This window comes from Carassius auratus, chromosome 32, assembly GCF_003368295.1.
Source record: "Carassius auratus strain Wakin chromosome 32, ASM336829v1, whole genome shotgun sequence".
NCBI lineage: Eukaryota > Metazoa > Chordata > Actinopteri > Cypriniformes > Cyprinidae > Carassius > Carassius auratus.
This window is the reverse complement of record NC_039274.1, coordinates 14,493,777-14,511,928: the sequence shown is the minus strand read 5'-3', so window position 1 is coordinate 14,511,928 and position 18,152 is coordinate 14,493,777. Positions and strand designations below refer to the sequence as shown.

The window sequence follows — 18,152 nt, the reverse complement described above, 5'->3', positions numbered from 1 at the left end:
TTAATAATTTTTTCCTGCATTATAAATATTAATTATATATAAAAAATAAATAAATTATATATATATATATATATATATATATATATATATATATATATATATATATATATATATATATATATATATATGATAGAACCATTTACATGTGACCTAACCTCACATGGAAAAAAACGTTTAGCTTAATAATAATTTTCAGTTATAAATTAAAAATCAGTTATATTAATATGATGGTGTAACTTGAGCATTTAAAACATCGATCACATTGAAACATCTCATCTACTTACTAAATTGACTTTTTTTCTAAGTTAATTCTTTCCAAACTCCAACTAGTAAAATTAATTAGAGAAATTAATTTGACCTAATTAACAATCATATCACTGGAAAAAAAAGTAGCTAAAATTAACTTATTTTTTGTTTTGCGCGTTTTTGCATGTATCTTTTTGTAAAGTAAAATTAAAGTAGGCTATGGAATTATGTAAAATATACTTAACTAAGTTATATAAATTAAAACTAGCAAAAGGAATAAGTAAATTTAACATGGCCAATTAGAGTTTGATGAGTAATGTCTACTTAAATTTGCCCTGCAATACTGAAGTAGACAACTCAGTCACGGTTTGTAAACTTTACTCTAAAAACAAAGCACTGAAAATGCCATTAAAGCATGTGGTTTACTTACACACATGTACGTAAACTAGTAGACTGCTCCTTAATCTTTTCAAAGTAATATGTTGACGGAATGTAGCTATTAACCTAAGGAACACAAAGACCCCAGTACTTGGCACGATTCACAATGATGGTAACAATCAGTGAATATTGTTTGAGTATGAATGGATCATTTTGAGAAGAAAATGACCTCTAGATGTCACAAAACAGCAAGTTACTAAACCTAACAGTAAAAGCAACCATAAAACACAAAACAGTGTAAATACATCTCGAAAACAGCCAAAAAAGAAAAAAAAAAAGATCTTACCGTATTTATTATTTTATCCTAAGTGCATGATTGGAACAACAGGATAATGACTTTGATATTTACTTTAAAAATCTCAGTAAAAATAATATATATACTTATAAACTCATATACTAACATTACTTTTTTTCATTTTTTTTTTATTCTTGCCTGAACTAAATTATTTAATGCAGAAATTACATTTGTTTTTCTGCATTATTTACTTCACCACAAACTAATTTTTAGCAGTGCATGTACAAACATTAAAAAATATAGAATGCTCTGTATTATTGACAACAAAAACATGATTCTGCCAGTGCTAAAGGTTATAGAAAATATATAAAACAATGAGTTTAGTGAAAAATTAATACCCACTTTACGGAAATAAATAAATAAATACATTAGGCCTAAATGCAGCTACTGTTAAATACAATCACTTGCACACCACACACGTTCTGTAAATACACTTATAGTCTAAAAATGCAATTACCTCATAGTGTTTCTGTTGAATGAAGAGTTTGTCTAACTTAGAAAGCTTGAAATGATGTTATGAAAATGTGTACTGCAACTGAATTAACCACCATGCAGTAAGAAAAATAAATTCTATGAACAGCTGCTTGATCTTATCTTAATTGACACATTCATCACCTCAGTCTACTGTATCTATAACCTAGACCCACTCTCCACTCTGACCCCCTGAACAACCATCAATCAACAAGCCAAGCTCTGATGGAGAATGTTAAGGGAAAATGCATTTCCGAATCATTCAATTATTGTAGGCTAAATAGCGCTATACAAATAAAATGAAATTGGCTCATCGGCTTTAAGATGGAAACAGATACGCATATTAGAATTTAAAAGCAAATTTCTGTCACGCCACACTCCAGTCTGTTTTTGGATTATACAGTAAAGCGAAATAATAATCCAAGTCTGTACAGTTAGGCAGATCCCTCACATCCCTCCTCTCGCGGCGTCATACCCATGATGCAGCGCGGCTCGTGCAGATGTTTTCAGAGCTCAGACTGAGGAGATTTCACGCTAAGCTAACGGCCTAAAGCTCTGCACTTAAACCAGTCTCAATGCACTCATCGACGGTGTAGAGATACAAGAGTCTCCAAGATAACACACAATCTTGGGTTATGGCGACCAGTGGCGGGGGTATGATATGCAGCATTCAATTACACTTAGTTTAGCTCCCAGCTAGTGCTAACGAGTTAGCTGCTTTTGTTTCATTATCTGCTGAGCTTCTGAGATCTGCTGTTGGTTTGTAGATTGAACAGGGTTTACTTAATGCCACGACTATGTTTTCTGTTTCTATGGTTTGTTATATTGATGATCGTGAGTTATTAGCCGGCGTGCGTTTACATATTTACTCATTCTCGGTTGCTAACGTTAGCTGAAGGGTTGCAATGAGTGCGCAGCCCGTGTGTTTACATACAGAATGAGTTATACTTGGATAGTGATTTTGACACATAAATGGTGGATGAAGAATGAGGTTGAAGTCTGTAAGGTTATGTAAGCATCTGTACCGCTGCCTCGACAGACAGCAAGACTTGTTTTATCAAGGCCAGAGACACAAATCAATAGGTGGCTGTTTTTTTTTCCATTCCGTAGTAGCAAGTACGTTTTTGTGTGTTAAATGTAGGCGTGATGTTATGTCAAGTGTGTGTTGTAGCGGTTTATTACAGAGATCAAGACCGGTTCCTGTAAATCCCTTCAACATGTCATTCGTACAGTAAATCACTCTCAAGCTGTACAGAGGCAGATCAGATTTTAATGCTGTTTTCAAGTTCAGAATTTGATTTGGATTACATGCTAATGGGAACGTGCTTTCCAGTGAACATATTTATGTTTTAAATGGGTACTTGAACTGCTTAGAAAGTAAATATGTCAAGAACTGCACTTGGTACAGTCTTCCAGTGGCTTCTTCCAAAAGACATATGCACTGGTTAGTTACTCGGCCTCATGCCAGTCCAAACCTCTGTGACCTACTTTCTTCTGTGAAACATAAAAGAAGATATTTTAAGAAGTTTCTCTTTGTTTTCCATTTATACAATAGGGGTAAGTGTGGTCAGCGCACTGTTTGGTTCCCATCGTTCTTCAAAATGTCTTCTTTTGTGCAAAAGACAAGCCATACGGATTTGGAATCAAATGAGGGAAATTAAATGATCACAGGATTTTTCGATCTTGGATAAACTGTCCCCTTAAGATTAGAGACATTCTTCAAAGACTACTTAATTTGCTTCAAAGGGAAAATTGTGCCACTGCAGAATCTTGAACCTGAACATCTCAAGCAAAAAATCTTGCTGTTGGAGACTAGGGCTGAGCATATACAAAAATGTAAACATAAGACATAAAGTATAATTTTATATAAAGGTAATAATGTAAGACGAATGTGTTTCGTTCTCTTGTCTGCATGTAGATGATGAGTTTGATGAATATGATAAGCCTGGTGCTGAAAGGTCAAGAAGACGGAGAGGAGATGATGATGACTTGGAAAGGTAAGTCTTCACTGTCTCACTGCTGCTATTAAGCAGAATGAAAAAGACTAATAAAGAGAGCAACAGTTTCCCAGAAACACTCCTAGCGTTCCAGCAAAAGTCTTTCATGGCATACACAATAATTTTCACCAGCATAGATATAACAAATTGGTTGCCGTGGGCTGTGGTTTTTGCAAAGCAAATGAAGTTGTTGCTTTTAATATGTTGCTTTGCTCTGCTGAAATGGTGTCAGGCTTTTGAAAGCACCACATTTTTTTTAATCATAAATGTATCAATTGACAGTGATTTGGAGGAGGGAGACTTACTTGAAGAAGATTGGCTGTCATCAAAAAAGGTAAAGTGATTTCCATCATTGCCAGTTTCTCCTATAACTTATTTTCACTGGTTATAAGCAATCTTAACTGATAGGAATATATAAAATATTCCCATCAGGTGTACTTAAAGGGTTAGTTCTCCCAAAAATGAAAATTATGTCATTAATAACTCACCCTTATGCTGTTCCAAACATGTAAGACCTCCTTTTATCTTCTGAACACACTTTAAGATATTTTAGATTTAGTCCGAGAGCTCTCAGTCCCTCCATTGAAGCTGTGTGTACGGTATACTGTCCATGTCCAGAAAGGTAAGAAAAACATCATCAAAGTAGTCCATGTGACATCAGAGGGTCAGTTAGGATTTTTTGAAGCATCGAAAATACATTTTGGTCCAAAAATAGCAAAAACGACGACTTTATTCAGCATTGTCTTCTCTTCCGTGTCTGTGTGAGAGAGAGTTCAAATCAAAGCAGTCTGAATATCCGGTTCGCGAACGATTCATTCAGTTCACCAAATTGAACTGAATCGTTTTAAACGGTTCGCGTCTCTAATGCGCATTAATCCACAAATGAATTAGGCTGTTAACTTTTTTAATGTGGCTGACACTCCCTCTGAGTTAAAACAAACCAATATCTCGGAGTAATTCATTTACTCAAACAGTACACTGACTGAACTGCTGTGAAGAGAGAACTGAAGATGAACACCGAGCCGAGCCAGATAACGAACAAAACATTGACTCGTTCACGAGTCAAGAACCGTTTCTGTCAGATGCGTCCGATTCGTGAACCGAGGAGCTGATGATACTGCACATGTGTGATTCAGCGTGAAGCAAACCGACACACAGAGCGTCTGAACTGAACTGATTCTGTGCTAGTGTTATGGGTGCGGGTAAACCGAAGGCTTGAATCAAGGGCAATCATCGCAAATGACGCCATTACATAGAGCGCAAAAGAACCGGTGAACCGTTTTCTTCATCCGGTTTATTGAGTCGAACTGTCCGAAAGAACTACTGGTGATCCGAACACCGATGCAACTGGTTCTTCACTCGTGAACGGGTCAGTCTATTGTTCGTTATCTGGCTCGGCTCGGTGTTCATCACAGCAGTTCAGTCAGTGTACTGTTTGAGTGCATGCATTACTCGGGGATATTGGTTTGTTTGAACTCAGAGTGAGTGCCAGCCACATAAAAAAAAGTGAACAGCTTAAGTCATTTGTGGATTAATGCGCATTAGAGACGCGAATCGTTTAAAACGATTCAGTTCGATTTGGTGAACTGAATGAATCGTTCGCGAACCGGATATCCAGCTGCTTTGATTTGAACTCTCTCTCACACAGACACGGAAGAGAAGACAATGCTGAATAAAGTCGTCGTTTTTGCTATTTTTGGACCAAAATGTATTTTCGATGCTTCAAAAAATTCCAGCTGACCCTCTGATGTCACATGGACTACTTTGATGATGTTTTTCTTACCTTTCTGGACATGGACAGTATACCGTACACACAGCTTCAATGGAGGGAACGAGAGCTCTCGGACTAAATCTAAAATATCTTAAAGTGTGTTCCGAAGATAAAAGGAGGTCTTACATGTTTGGAACAGCATAAGGGTGAGTTATTAATGACATAATTTTCATTTTTGGGCGAACTAACCCTTTAATGTTCAAGACTTATAAGGCCAACTACATTTTCACCAAAATATCAATCATATTAAGCAGAAGATTTTTAAACTAGTATTATTATTATTATTATTATTCATTTTTTTTGTCCGCCCCAGAACCCCTCAGAGTTGTCAGATGAGGAGCTTAATGATGACCTGTTACAAAGTGATGAAGAAGACCAAAATGCAAGGTACCATAACAAAGCCTACAAATAACATTTTGTTCAAAAACACAAATGATGTTTACAAGAGACGTAAGTGAATTATACAATATGGCACTCATATCAGTGTAAACATGTTCGAAATGGTCTTTTCTTTGAGGTTAATTGACAAATCACTAAATTATAAAATCTTCTAATATGATAAAATTGCAATTGGTTTAAAGGGTTTAGTTCACCCAAAAAGGAAAATTGTCATTTATAACTCACCCTCATGTCGTTCCAAACCCATAAGTCCTCCGTTAATCTTCGGGACACAGTTTAAGATATTTTAGATTTAGTCCGAGAGCTCTCAGTCCCTCCATTGAAGCTGTGTGAACGGTATACTGTCCATGTCCAGAAAGGTAAGAAAAACATCTTCAAAGTAGTCCATGTGACATCAGAGGGTCATTTTGAATTAGTTGAAGCATCGGAAATACATTTTGGTCCAAAAATGACAAAAATTACGACTTAACGACTTGTCTTTTCTTCTGGGTCTGTTATGAGTGCATTTGAAAAATGAATAAAAAATGCCACATTACCAAAACTGTTCACTTTTCAATTCGTAGGGTAAAAATTGCCCTCACTCCATAATGTATGCAAAGCAAAAAAAATCAATTTATGTGTGCTCTAAAATCAATAGTTCATCCAGAACCTAATTAGAGATGACATTGACCTAACTTTGACCTCTGCCTTAATCAAACAGCTTTCTTTTTTGCAATAATAAAAAAATAAAGTTAACAAATTGAATCATTAACAATTTTAGGTGACATGCTTCTCTTCATCTCTAATATAGTAATTGTGGTAACCGAAGGGCTTCACTTTATTGTCCAGAGCTTAACACATGCTTGTCTGTTGATGTCTTTGTATCCGTGATCCAGTGGTCAGGGTGACGTTGTGAGCTTAAATGCCACACTGAGTCTGGGCACGTCTGGTCACCTTCACGATGAAGACCCTGACGGAGGTGGATACACTGAATACACCTATGAAGAGACAGAAGGGGGCCAACCGGGTTTCTCTCAGGGTGAGGAATATGAGGGAGATGTGTACCAAGGAGAGCATGAAGAGGTGGAATACCCAGGAGACTTGAAATATGATGAATTTCAAGATGAAGTGTTGGACCTACAGATCGACAAGCCACTGGATGATGATTTTCAAGTAAGTAACACTTTCTCTTGCTATCTATTGCTTGCACACACTCCCTCTAATTTGGTCTGTTGTGGTGAAGAAATTTCCCTTTAAGTTGATTTTGAAGGGCTTATCAAGTGCAGAACATCGCGGTTGCTTGTCATAGTCTGTGGTTGGCTTGTCAGTATCGTGATATTACAATATTGTGGTTATCATGTCAGCCCTATCCATAATCCCCCACCACATTTCCTCCATGTCTGCAGCCTGACACCTCGTGCTTTGTGACCCTCAGGCTTCAAGGTTTTGTTCAGGGCGAGACTCTTTTCACAGTCTTTGTACAGCAGATGTCCTGCCAATCCATGCTGGCTAATAGGAAGAGGACTCAGACAGGATCTGATAAAGTTGGCTGTAGGTGAAAAGGTTATTGACCACCTTTAATGTAGTTTTTATCAAGGATGACACCGGAGCCTGATTGATGAGTTGTGTCCTTTCTGTATGCATTTATGAATTTATGAAAGTATTAATAGGACAGTTCCCTCAAATATGAGCATTGCATGTCGCATGAGAATTTGAGACCCAAATCAACTTCATGAATCATTCAGATCAGTTTTGGGAACAAATTCATTGAAAATCTACTCAAACATCCTACTGAAAATGATAATTTATTGATGTATTGGACATCAGAGAAAGTTAGTAATATGAAAAGAGGAAAACGAGACATTGGAGGTTGCTTATTCAATCCCAAATGTCTGTCAACTGTCATGGGAGAGTATTTTGTTGTACATACATAGGTCAAAAACTATCTTTGCCAGCTGTTTGTAGCACTCTTGAAAAATATTCTCATTGCTTAAACGCTGCTTGGTTTTCTGTGCTTGAGCGTGTGATATCTCTGTTTACAAGGTCGCTTAGCTGCTGGTGCTTAGCATCTTTGTTCACTGTTATCCAGAGTTAGGCCATCCTTAAAAATATTTTGGTTTGCAGTAACAGTAAAAAAAAAAAGGGGGTCTGTGGGTAGGTCTCTCTCTCTCTCTCTCTCTCTCTCTCTCTCTCTCTCTCTCTCTCTCTCTCTCTCTCTCTCTCTCTCTCTCTCTCTCTCTCTCTCTCTCTCTCTCTCTCTCTCTCTCTCTCTATATATATATATATATATATATATATATATATAATATATATATATATATATATATATATATAATATATATATATATATATATATATATATATATATATTTATAAAAAAAATTTCAAGTTTCAATGTAAAAGAAAAAGTAAATTTTGGTGATGGTGATTACGTAGGTATAAATGTAAACAAATTAGCATATTGTGACATCACCGGCTGGGTCTTCAACCCGTGCCTTCGGGCGCATAATTGCAAACCTCATTTTGATGCAGGCAATATAGACTACAAACAAATTGAAATCTTTTAAAAAAAAATGTTTATTGCATGAATTTCAGGTGAGAAGAAAAAAAATGAGGTACTGTTATACTGTTTTACTTGCATCCACCGCTAGGTGTCAATCCAACCTACAAATGAGAGACCGTTTACTTTGCTTTCTTGGATTGTTCCTGTTTGATTTCAGAGACAAGTGTTCATTGAATCAATTGTAAAAAAATTTTACATGTCTAAATACATTTTATACGGCAAATAACACCAAATATAGGTAAATCCACGGACAACAGGCAAGATGTTTTAAAGATTCAATATATTGGTAAGTCTGATGATTTATTGGCGTTAGGTTTCATGCACAATGACAAACAGGAGTGCCAACATTCTCGAAAAACAATAAGCAGAGTGGACTGCCATAACAATGCAAAACATTTACTGCAGGCTTCAACATGGCTGTGTTTACGATTAGAAATTTCGGCCGAACAAAATATTTTTTGTTGTTGATGTTTCTGGCTGAACAATTTCAGTTGCCGGTGCATCCCCAAGTGCAGTGTTGGGAAAGTTCACTTTCTACATGAACTAGTTCAAAGTTCAATTTACAAATTTTAAAATGAACTAGTTCAGTTCATAGTTCAAACTACAAAATTTTTAACTAAGTTCACAGAATGAACTAGTTCATAGTTCTTTTTTTCCATATGTTGCTGCGAGCTATTATTTTTAAAAATTATTGCAACAGCCCATATAGAATCAAAGACAGCAATTATTTTATCAGTTTTAACAATGAAGCTATGCGTCAGATTTCATCTTCATATCCAATTTTGAATCCTTATCCAACCAGGGTTTACATTAGCATTGAGGGTACAGCATTTCCCCATTTTTGCTTTAATGCTTTGTCTCCCATTCTCACCGACCTTGTCATAAACATCATAAAATTATTTTAAATGATCATACGCCTTCTTGCTACATGCTGCTGTCGCCTCCATGCTTTTTTTTTTTTGATGACGCGTCACTCATGCGCAGACGGCGGTGCGACACTGGTGGCTGGTGTTGCCAGATTGGGTGTTTTTCCGCTACATATTAAGACCCGTTTACGGTGTGTTTTAGCCGGGTTTCTAGCGTGCCGTTCACAGACACCAGAATGAATGAGTTGACAGTAACGTTCATCAGGCAGTAATACAGCATGTTCAGTTCACGTTCGCCCAAAATATGAACGAGTTCATGAACGATCGTTCAATGAACGCATTCAAGCACAACACTGCCTAAGTGTAACATTCAGATTACCCACAGCCAAAATAAGATCTCAATATAAGGAGTAAAATGTGGACTTCAGCGGAGGGAATGGGCTAGTGGGCCGGTAGGCTTTAACAGATGGACAGAAACAGGACCTGTAGGTATAGTGGGGAATGGAGACCAGACCTGTTGTGGCTATAGAAGCAGACAAAGGACCGTGTGCAGAGGGACAAGATCTGTGGCAGAGGACGTGAGATTCAGCAAGGTAGTCAGCAGAAGTGTGCGCCCATCTCTTCAGATGCTTTTGTACATTCTGTGCTTGAGCGTGTATGAGCATTTGCTCCGAATCAGATGATGATATTTTCCCTGTCAGTGAGCTATGTGTGCACCAGAGCTTTCTTTGCGTCTGTTTATATATATATGTGTGTGTGTGTGTGTTGGTGTGTAAAGACAACACAGTCAATGATATTTTCACCACCACTGAGCCGTGTGCATGTTTATCTCCCATTCTCTGTGTATCATGTCAAACATTTACATCTCATTGAATTTCAAATAGCAGCAGGAATAGTAATGGGGCATAGTAATGAGACTGGGCTCCTACTGTTATGCTAATTTAGAAAGACTCCACTTCAGTGCGCCCCTCCCTTTCCCTCCCCTCCCCAACTTTCGAATGCTACACCGGGGCCTTTCTGGCCTCTTTCTCAGATGTGGCATTAACCTTCTTCATTCAGAAGTGATTCTGCTTCCTTCTAATGTTTTATCTTCATCATTGTTGTTTTTGCCATTGAACAGGTCCTGGTAGTGCCGACCTGTGACACGCTCCACAGCAGGTGTTTCAGCAAATGAAGGACAAGAGATCAGTTTAGCCCTGATGTTCAAGTCCTGCTTGAATTTCCAGTGAATAAAGTAAAGATTTGATTGTTCTTCACAGGTGGATGAATACCCGACTGAGTATAGTGAAGAGCAGACTGACCAGCAAGAAGTGGCTGAGGAGGAGGAAACTGAGGAGCAGGATGGCTCTCAGGTCAAAGAATTAGAATTCCTGTCTTTCATGGAGATGTTTAAAGTCACACAGCGTGAGTCTGATGATAAATATATTCTCTATGTTTCAGATGGAGAATGAAAACGATCCAGAAGCTGAGGCTGAGCTAGAGACTGATGTAAAAGAGGAGTCCGATGAGGAGGAGGAGGATGTTGAAGAATCCGGCCGTCTGCGGTTTAAGACAGAGCGCAAAAATGACACCGTGGTCAGACTCTCTGATGCTACCAGTAAAAGAAGGAACATCCCAGATACTTTAGGTTAGTTACAAACAAATGAAGCACCTTTTTGTACTGTTATAGGTATACAAATCTTTGGACAGTAATTGTTTCTCATGGTGACTTAAGCTTTTTTCAGCATTTACAAGAGTGAATCCTGTGTTATACTTTCCGCATTAGCAGCATGGATGTGGACAGCTTGTATTTATACTACTGAAAGCGTACGCTGATGGTCTGCTCCGAAATGTGAACAAACAATTGCCCAGAATTATTGCACATGTGGCTGTCTTTATATTGTTTTGACTGATTGCACAGGTTCGAGTAGCAACGGGCTTCTTCACACAGCCTGCACATATGCAATGGTGCTTTTGAAGCCTACTGACAAAAAATGGGAGGCACACGGTGCCTCAAAGCCTCCGCACACACTCTTCAATGATGATTTTTACGTCACGCCTACCTAGCGGTCCATAGCGGACGCGGAAAGGCTTTAGTCTATTATTTTATTGCCGTCCGAATCTAGAATAAAAAAAATTTTCTCCCACCTCCCATGTAAAAATCCCCATGCTGATTAACCTACTGTTGTATATATTTATTTATTTATTTTTTTGACAAAAACCACCTCTCCTTGAGTTTAAATCACTTTTGACCACTGCCAAACAACGTATGGCAGCGGTTGCACTTTGCTGTATTTTGCTTGCATATTTCTTACTGAAATAATGGGAAGTATTTACAAGAGCAATATTTCAGAAACGCTTCACCACAGCTAGTATGAGCTGTTAAGAACAAAAAGACGAAAGAGAAAAAGCATGAAAACATTTAAACTGGATCATTATTATGGCAGCAATTATATACATAAAAATATAAACCAAGCAGCTTTTTTTATCTTATGTAAATAACAGGTTGCATTAAAAATGTGGAGATTAGGATAAATAAGTTAATGACATTCATCATTTTGAAATATAAAATTAGAGTGTATCTATTTTCCTGTTTTTTTTTTGTTTGTTTTTTACAGGCGATTTAAATTATAAAAATGATATAGTTGTCTATTATTAAATTAAATATGATTTTTTCTTATTATTCCAAGCCTTTGACATTTTATTTACAGCAGACAATCATTTGACTGACCACATGAGCATCCCAGAACTCACTTCTCCACTGTGAATAAGTTGACATCTGTTAATCCGTATATATATATATATATATATATATATATATAATTAAGTGTAGCTTATAGGGCTGTCACTTTTAGTTCGAAAATCGATTGCACAATCGATCAGACCAACCAAAAAAAAGTTTCGAAAATGAAAATAGGGAATCGATTTTAACCAAATATGTACACTATTAATTTTATCATAATTAAACAATTAAAAAATATCGATGTAACGAAACTCACAACCTAGCAGAAAAAGAAAATAAAGAATTCCGAAAGTGCAGTATGCCTTGCGAAAGCTAGACAGTCCTCTTATGCTGTGTTCACACCAAACGGCAATAGAGCGTCTGGCGCGAATAATTTCAATAAGTCAATATAAGGGCGCGTTAGACGCGAATACGCCTCATTCGCGAATCTAGTTACAGGAGATTCTGAGTTATGAAAAGGACCATTGCAAGCTGACAGCGACCAGCTTTTGTGGTGGAAAATTGTCAATAATACCCCCACCTTGCACAGCTGTACATGAGTGTCCCTGGGACATCAGTGCGGTTGAAGCGCGTCCTCTCAACAGCTGGACATATAGTGAATAAAAAACGCTCTGCTCTGGCCCCCGAAAATGTTGATCGACTTGTTTTCCTGTCCAATAAATTTGTAATGGCCCTAACCTTTTTGCATGTTTCATGCCTGCCTAGTGCTGCCTAGCCTAAGTGTCGGTTACGTTCAATAAATAAATAAAAAAATTCACACATGGCCTGCTTCTCAAGTCCTCTCAAGTTTTTTCAACAGTTGTTTGAAATGATAGAATCATTATTTAAAGTAATCCTGGAGATTTTTGAATTCATAAATGCAGCCGGGTTGAAGCCTGCAGTGATGTTTTTCTTTTGTTATGGCAGCCGTCCCCTCTGCATATATATTTTTTTGAGAATGTTGTACTCCTGTTGCTTTTTGTTCTTCTGCCAGAAACTTCATGCCAATAAATAAGAAATACTACTGACTTGTGCGTTTCCAGCGCTCTCTTTACATCCGTCCGTTATTTGACGTTGAAAAAGGAAACAGTCTTTATTTAGACATGGAAAATCGATTTTACAATCGATTCAATGAACACTTATGTCTTAAAAATCGAAAATGATTTTTTCACAAAAGTGACAGCCCTAGTAGCTGATATTTCTGATGTAATTTTATATTCTGTTTTGATGGCTAAAATTGTCACCATAACATTCCAGACTTTTAAAAAAAAAGCTGGCATTGTGTCCCTTTTTTTTTTTTTTTTTTTTTACTTAACCAAGTGCTTCTAAACAAGTTACTATATTAATATCAGTTTATTGACATTATCCTATTTATGATCAGGAAGAAAAAGGTTAAATTGATCCTTCATAACTATCAGCTGCCTCGTTTTTCAAATATTACCACTTATTATCTCTAAGATAATAACTGTCATTTTCAAATAAATCTGTATTTTTATTTGTCTTTCCTTTCAGAGCTCTCTGATGATGCTAAAGCAGACCTGTGGGAGTTTGAGGAAAGGGAACGTCAGAGGAAGCAGGGCCGTTTTGGAGGACGAGGAAGAGGAGCGGATGGAGGGAGGGGAGGAATGGGAGGTAGAGGTGGGATCAGAGGAAGGGGAGGATCAGGAGGACGAGGAGTCAGTGGAAGAGGCAATTTCCCTCTATTTGGAATGGGAGGTTTCCGCGGTGATGGAGTCGGAGGTCGAGGAAGAATAAATGAGCAAAGGCCTCCACTGATGCAAATGAACTTGGGAATGCAGGTAAGAGACTGATGGTTTGAAATGACACACACACAATACAAATGCTCCAACTGAACCTGTTCTAATAACACTCATACAATTTTGTTGTACGACACCTTCAATTAAAAATTTGAGATGCACCAGTCATATGGCCAGCAGTTATTATCAGCCAAGTTACCATTGCAGAAGGTGTGCGCAGTTGTCATTGTTGCAAGTGGGTAAAGGAGATTATTATTATATTATTATTATTTCTATAATTTTTTTAAATAAAACATCACAGTCAGTAAGAAGCAGACTCCACATAATATCATGAAAGTATTTACATAAATGTTTGGCATGCAACAATATCACTTTTTCCAGAACCAGTCCAGTAAAAAGTATTTTTATGAGTACGAGTACAGGAGCTCAGTATTAGGACCAATACCGAAACCAGTATCGGTGCATTACTAATGCATTTCATAGTGATTACGCATTTTTCAATGGTCTGAATTTAGGCCTAGAGTGGTCTTGAATTAATGCGCATTCTTCAAGTGAGAGAGCAAAATGTATTATTGTAATATGATAATATTAGGGTGTACATTAGAGTTCATTAAAGTTATCTTCCAAAGTACTAAATGTAGACCAGGTGAACCAATTGAACAAAACTCTTTGTGTTCACACTGTTCCATGAAATTGTACTGATGCACTTTAGTTTTTATTTGATAGCATTCCGCTTCTACTCACACTCTTTTCTGGAACCTTGTCATTTTGAACGTTATCGAAGTAAATAAACCCGCAGAGTGCAGGGCTGCTTAAATTTATTATTTAACATGTTAAACTGATAAAGTAATATGTATAAAGTAATATATATAAAACAATATGTATGAATGAAAAAAATTAAAATGTTAAAAATAATTATTAAATGCTATAAGCCACATAAACATTTTACTCATGTTGTCTGGCTTATTTTATTTAAATGGTCAAATGCTCACAAAATGATAAATAAAAAACTCCTTTGAGTATTCACGTAATATAACGGTTGTCTTAATTTGATTTAAACATTTGGGAGAAAATCAGATGTGTATTGGTATATTGGATCCGTGCTTCAGCTGCCTAATTTACCTGCTGCTGTCTGTCATTAATGTTAATCTAACAGCTAAATAAAAAGAGAAAATTACTCCCTGCTCTTGACTGAGTAGCAATAAAGTGTTTAATTTTTACATTTGGTTATACAGTTATACCCCACAGTTGTGGAGGACAAAAGAAAGTACCTCATTGTGGTTGGGGTTTTTGATGCCAGTCTTGGGAGGGAAGTTGTAATGTTGATCTAGTTTTGTGAATCAGAAGAGTCTATGAGAGAAGTATTTGAATTGCTTGATGGTGAACTTAAGAATCATATCTGTTTTCAATTAATTATGACCAAAACTTTGAACGTGTATAAATGTTCCCAGTAATAAGAGACCACGCTCTGACCTGAACTTTGATTTCTATTCAAACATGCTAAAAAGCAGTGGTCTTTTCCTCAAGTATATATGATTGTTTTGTTTTCTCAGTAACCGATTTTGATGACTGTGCAAAGTAAAGTGCAGGTTAAGCATGTGAACTAAACACAATGTGGTACTTAAAGTTTCCCAACATTGGCAGGCCTGTTATATTAAGGTTTTACAGTAGTTTGTCCAATCCTGCTCCTGGAGAGCCAATGTCCTGCAAGCTTTAGCTCCAACCAACTCCAACTTGCTTGACTGAAAATGTTTAGTGAGTAAGAAGACCTTGATGAGCTGGTTCAGGTTTGAGCTAAACTCTCCGGGAACAGGTTTGGACATCCCTGTTTAACAGCATTTTTGATCAAATAAATGCAGTCTTGGTAAACATCTTACTGACCCCTTTTGAAAGGTAGTGTATAATGATAACATTCTTTGCAACAGTTGGACACTTAAGTTAGGACTGCAAGATGGGAGGTGAGCAACTTTTAACTTGAGCACCGCGTTTTTTTTTGTGTTTTGCATGAGATGCTGCAAGAGATGCGAGCACAACAGTCAAATGCATCCATGTTTACATGGAAAAGCAGTGTAATCGAATAAAAACCTGTCCAGAACTACTACTGTATGTATGATATTTAATTTTTGCATCATGGTGACAGGTTGAAAGCTGCCGTTTCATTTGTTTTTACAGAACATTTATAGTTAATAAAATTTTACTGGTGTTTTACTTTGAATTTGAATTACCTTGACTTTTTAAAGCAATTTTCTTGTATTTTTTATTTTTTTGAACATATATGAGACAAGTTTGTACAAGATGTAGTTGTAGTTCATGCATCCTTTGTGCAAGGATATTTAACGAGTGATTTTGAATTTACATCATGTCAGCTTCATGTGTGGTGCACTTGGAATATACTTTTCTTTAACTAGAGGGTTAATAAAGAAAAAATTACTTGAATCATGTTGTAGTTGCATTTTCAAGTTGACTTGTCAAAAAAATCATACAAATCGAGAGTCGGTCGAATGTAGTAGTGACCGCTATTTGCAAACACAAATTTTAACTTCCTTGGTGATCAGGCAGATCTATTGAAATTAGATTTACCTTTTGAGGCTGTTAAATATAATAATGCATCAGTTGTGTCTTGTCTCACCCTCGTGGAGTGGAGTCCGTTTGCTTTTGAGTAAAAGACAATTATCACCGTTCTCACTCCCTCTTATCCATGTTGATATATGGATTATGGCAAATAACTTGGTGGCAGTCCATTGAGGAAGCATTACACCAAATTAAATTTGTACTTTGCTGAAGGATTTAGCTTTCTGCGCTTATTTTATTATTAAATATCTGTCGAGGGTGTAATCCCTTTGCGCTTGAGCTGTTCGTTCGAGCTGCACCTTTTTTTTTTTTAAGCTGATTTTCTTTCATAGAAAAGGCAAAAGGCTTTTGACATGACTTGTCATTCCTCAACACTGATGTGTTCTTTTACTTTATGCTTCAAACAGTGGTATATAGATAGCAGCACTGCTGTAATGATTTTATTGAATTCATCTCCACCCGTCTATAAAGTACAAGTGGTCTTCATCTGATGATGAATTAATCTAAAATGTGTAGGTTTTTCAAGAGACAACAGTGTGTATTTGTGAGTTTAAGGAGTCAAAGAAAAGGGTAAAAGAGATTGAGCTTATGTTATTGATTGATGGTCTTTCTATTTCGCCTCTCTTTTTTTAAAGCAACAACTCAGAATGACTTCTCCACTTCAGCATCACCACCATCAGTCTCGTCTGCCTGGTCTGAGGGGCAGTGGAGGTCCTGGGCTATTCCCGGACCCGGGCACCCCAATTCCTCAGCAGCCACTGCAGCTGTTGATGCCACGTCTGGCCCACCATTCCCCGGGACCCAGAACACAACATGACCCGCACGTACCTCGCTCATTGAACTCACCGCTGCGGCACTCACATGCACATCCCAACCAACACCAGCAGCATCAACAGCATCACCCCAAGAACATTCACATCAACCCTCACTTCAGAGGACCCTCCTCCTCACCTGTGCAAGGTATGGCCCCAAAGACCACCAACCTGATTTTTATATAGTTAGGTGAATGGAGGCTGTCTAAGCGTCTGCTGTAACACATCTTTAAAATTGTAAAGTGCCTATCTGCTTGTTAAAGGGGTCATGAATCAAAATTGTCTTGGTATTAACACATAATAGAGGTCACTCTGCAATAAAAACAAGAACGTTTAGTTTAAGAACTCAAAACTAACCGTTTTAACCCCAGTTCAAAATATGAATTTTTTTTTATACCCTTCACCAGATTTTTAATCAGGAAAATCATTCCCACTATTCTCCTCGACACAGTCCTTAACATGTGTCATTGTTTTATGTAATCAAGGAGGTTTTCTTAACAACTCCTATCTGTTCTTCAAATGAAAGCCTTTTTTGGTGCCAAACTCTTCGCAAACTTTATAAACTAACCTCGGAGAAAAAAAAAAGTGCATTTCATGATCATCATGACCTGTGGTTGGTGTAATATGTTAGGGCTCGTGTACAGAAGTACTTTGTCAAGTGTTTTACTTCTGTGTATGCATTAGTGACTCAAGCCACTAATTAAATGTTTAACATCTCACTGTTCCTGATAGTTGCTTGAAAACCACCCACTATCTATATCATGATTAATTTATAAACCAAGCGTTCAAAAAATAGGTTTTAAATAGCCAAAGCAGTCAATTCGAGTCTTGTTGGCTGTTATAGTAAAAAGGCAGTAAAATTTTCAAGAGAGTTCCACTTATAATACTCATTTTATATGCAAAGATATTATCCGATCACAGCAGTGGTCATTTATATTGAAGTCTCACAGCTAAACATGCCCTTCCAACAGAGCATTTAAATCAGAAGGCTAAAATAAGCCTTTTATAATGACCATTTATCTCAAAATTGACACTTTTTGATGGAGAAAAAAACCCATATGTTTACAAGCACACCTCAGGAAACCATATGAAATCCTTTAAAAATATATTTCATAATCAACTCATGCCATCAATTCCAAACTCTGTATTAGGTGCTGTAACAGCTAAGATTGCTAATATCCACTCAAGGTGTGGTGTTAATACTGCAAAAAGATCATGATTGTGACTTTTAATGGCCAGACAGTGATTCATCTTTTATGGATTGTAGAAATATTGATGTCTGGGAT

General features: G+C 37.0%; 1 protein-coding gene across 3 annotated transcripts in view; it reads left to right on the top strand.

Annotated features, from left to right (window-relative positions):
- Positions 1 to 1,922: 1,922 nt before the first annotated feature.
- LOC113051668 (RNA-binding protein 33-like) overlaps positions 1,923 to 18,152 on the top strand; it is a 43,000-nt gene continuing 26,770 nt past the window's right edge. For all 3 annotated transcript variants that reach the window (XM_026215599.1, XM_026215598.1, XM_026215597.1), the window contains exons 1-9: positions 1,923 to 2,104; positions 3,369 to 3,447; positions 3,730 to 3,781; positions 5,532 to 5,605; positions 6,493 to 6,769; positions 10,285 to 10,377; positions 10,466 to 10,652; positions 13,239 to 13,525; positions 16,690 to 17,014. In XM_026215599.1, coding sequence (XP_026071384.1) covers positions 2,086 to 2,104; positions 3,369 to 3,447; positions 3,730 to 3,781; positions 5,532 to 5,605; positions 6,493 to 6,769; positions 10,285 to 10,377; positions 10,466 to 10,652; positions 13,239 to 13,525; positions 16,690 to 17,014 — 1,393 coding nt within the window. In that variant the 5' untranslated portion in view covers positions 1,923 to 2,085. The remainder of the gene's footprint in view (positions 2,105 to 3,368; positions 3,448 to 3,729; positions 3,782 to 5,531; positions 5,606 to 6,492; positions 6,770 to 10,284; positions 10,378 to 10,465; positions 10,653 to 13,238; positions 13,526 to 16,689; positions 17,015 to 18,152) is intronic.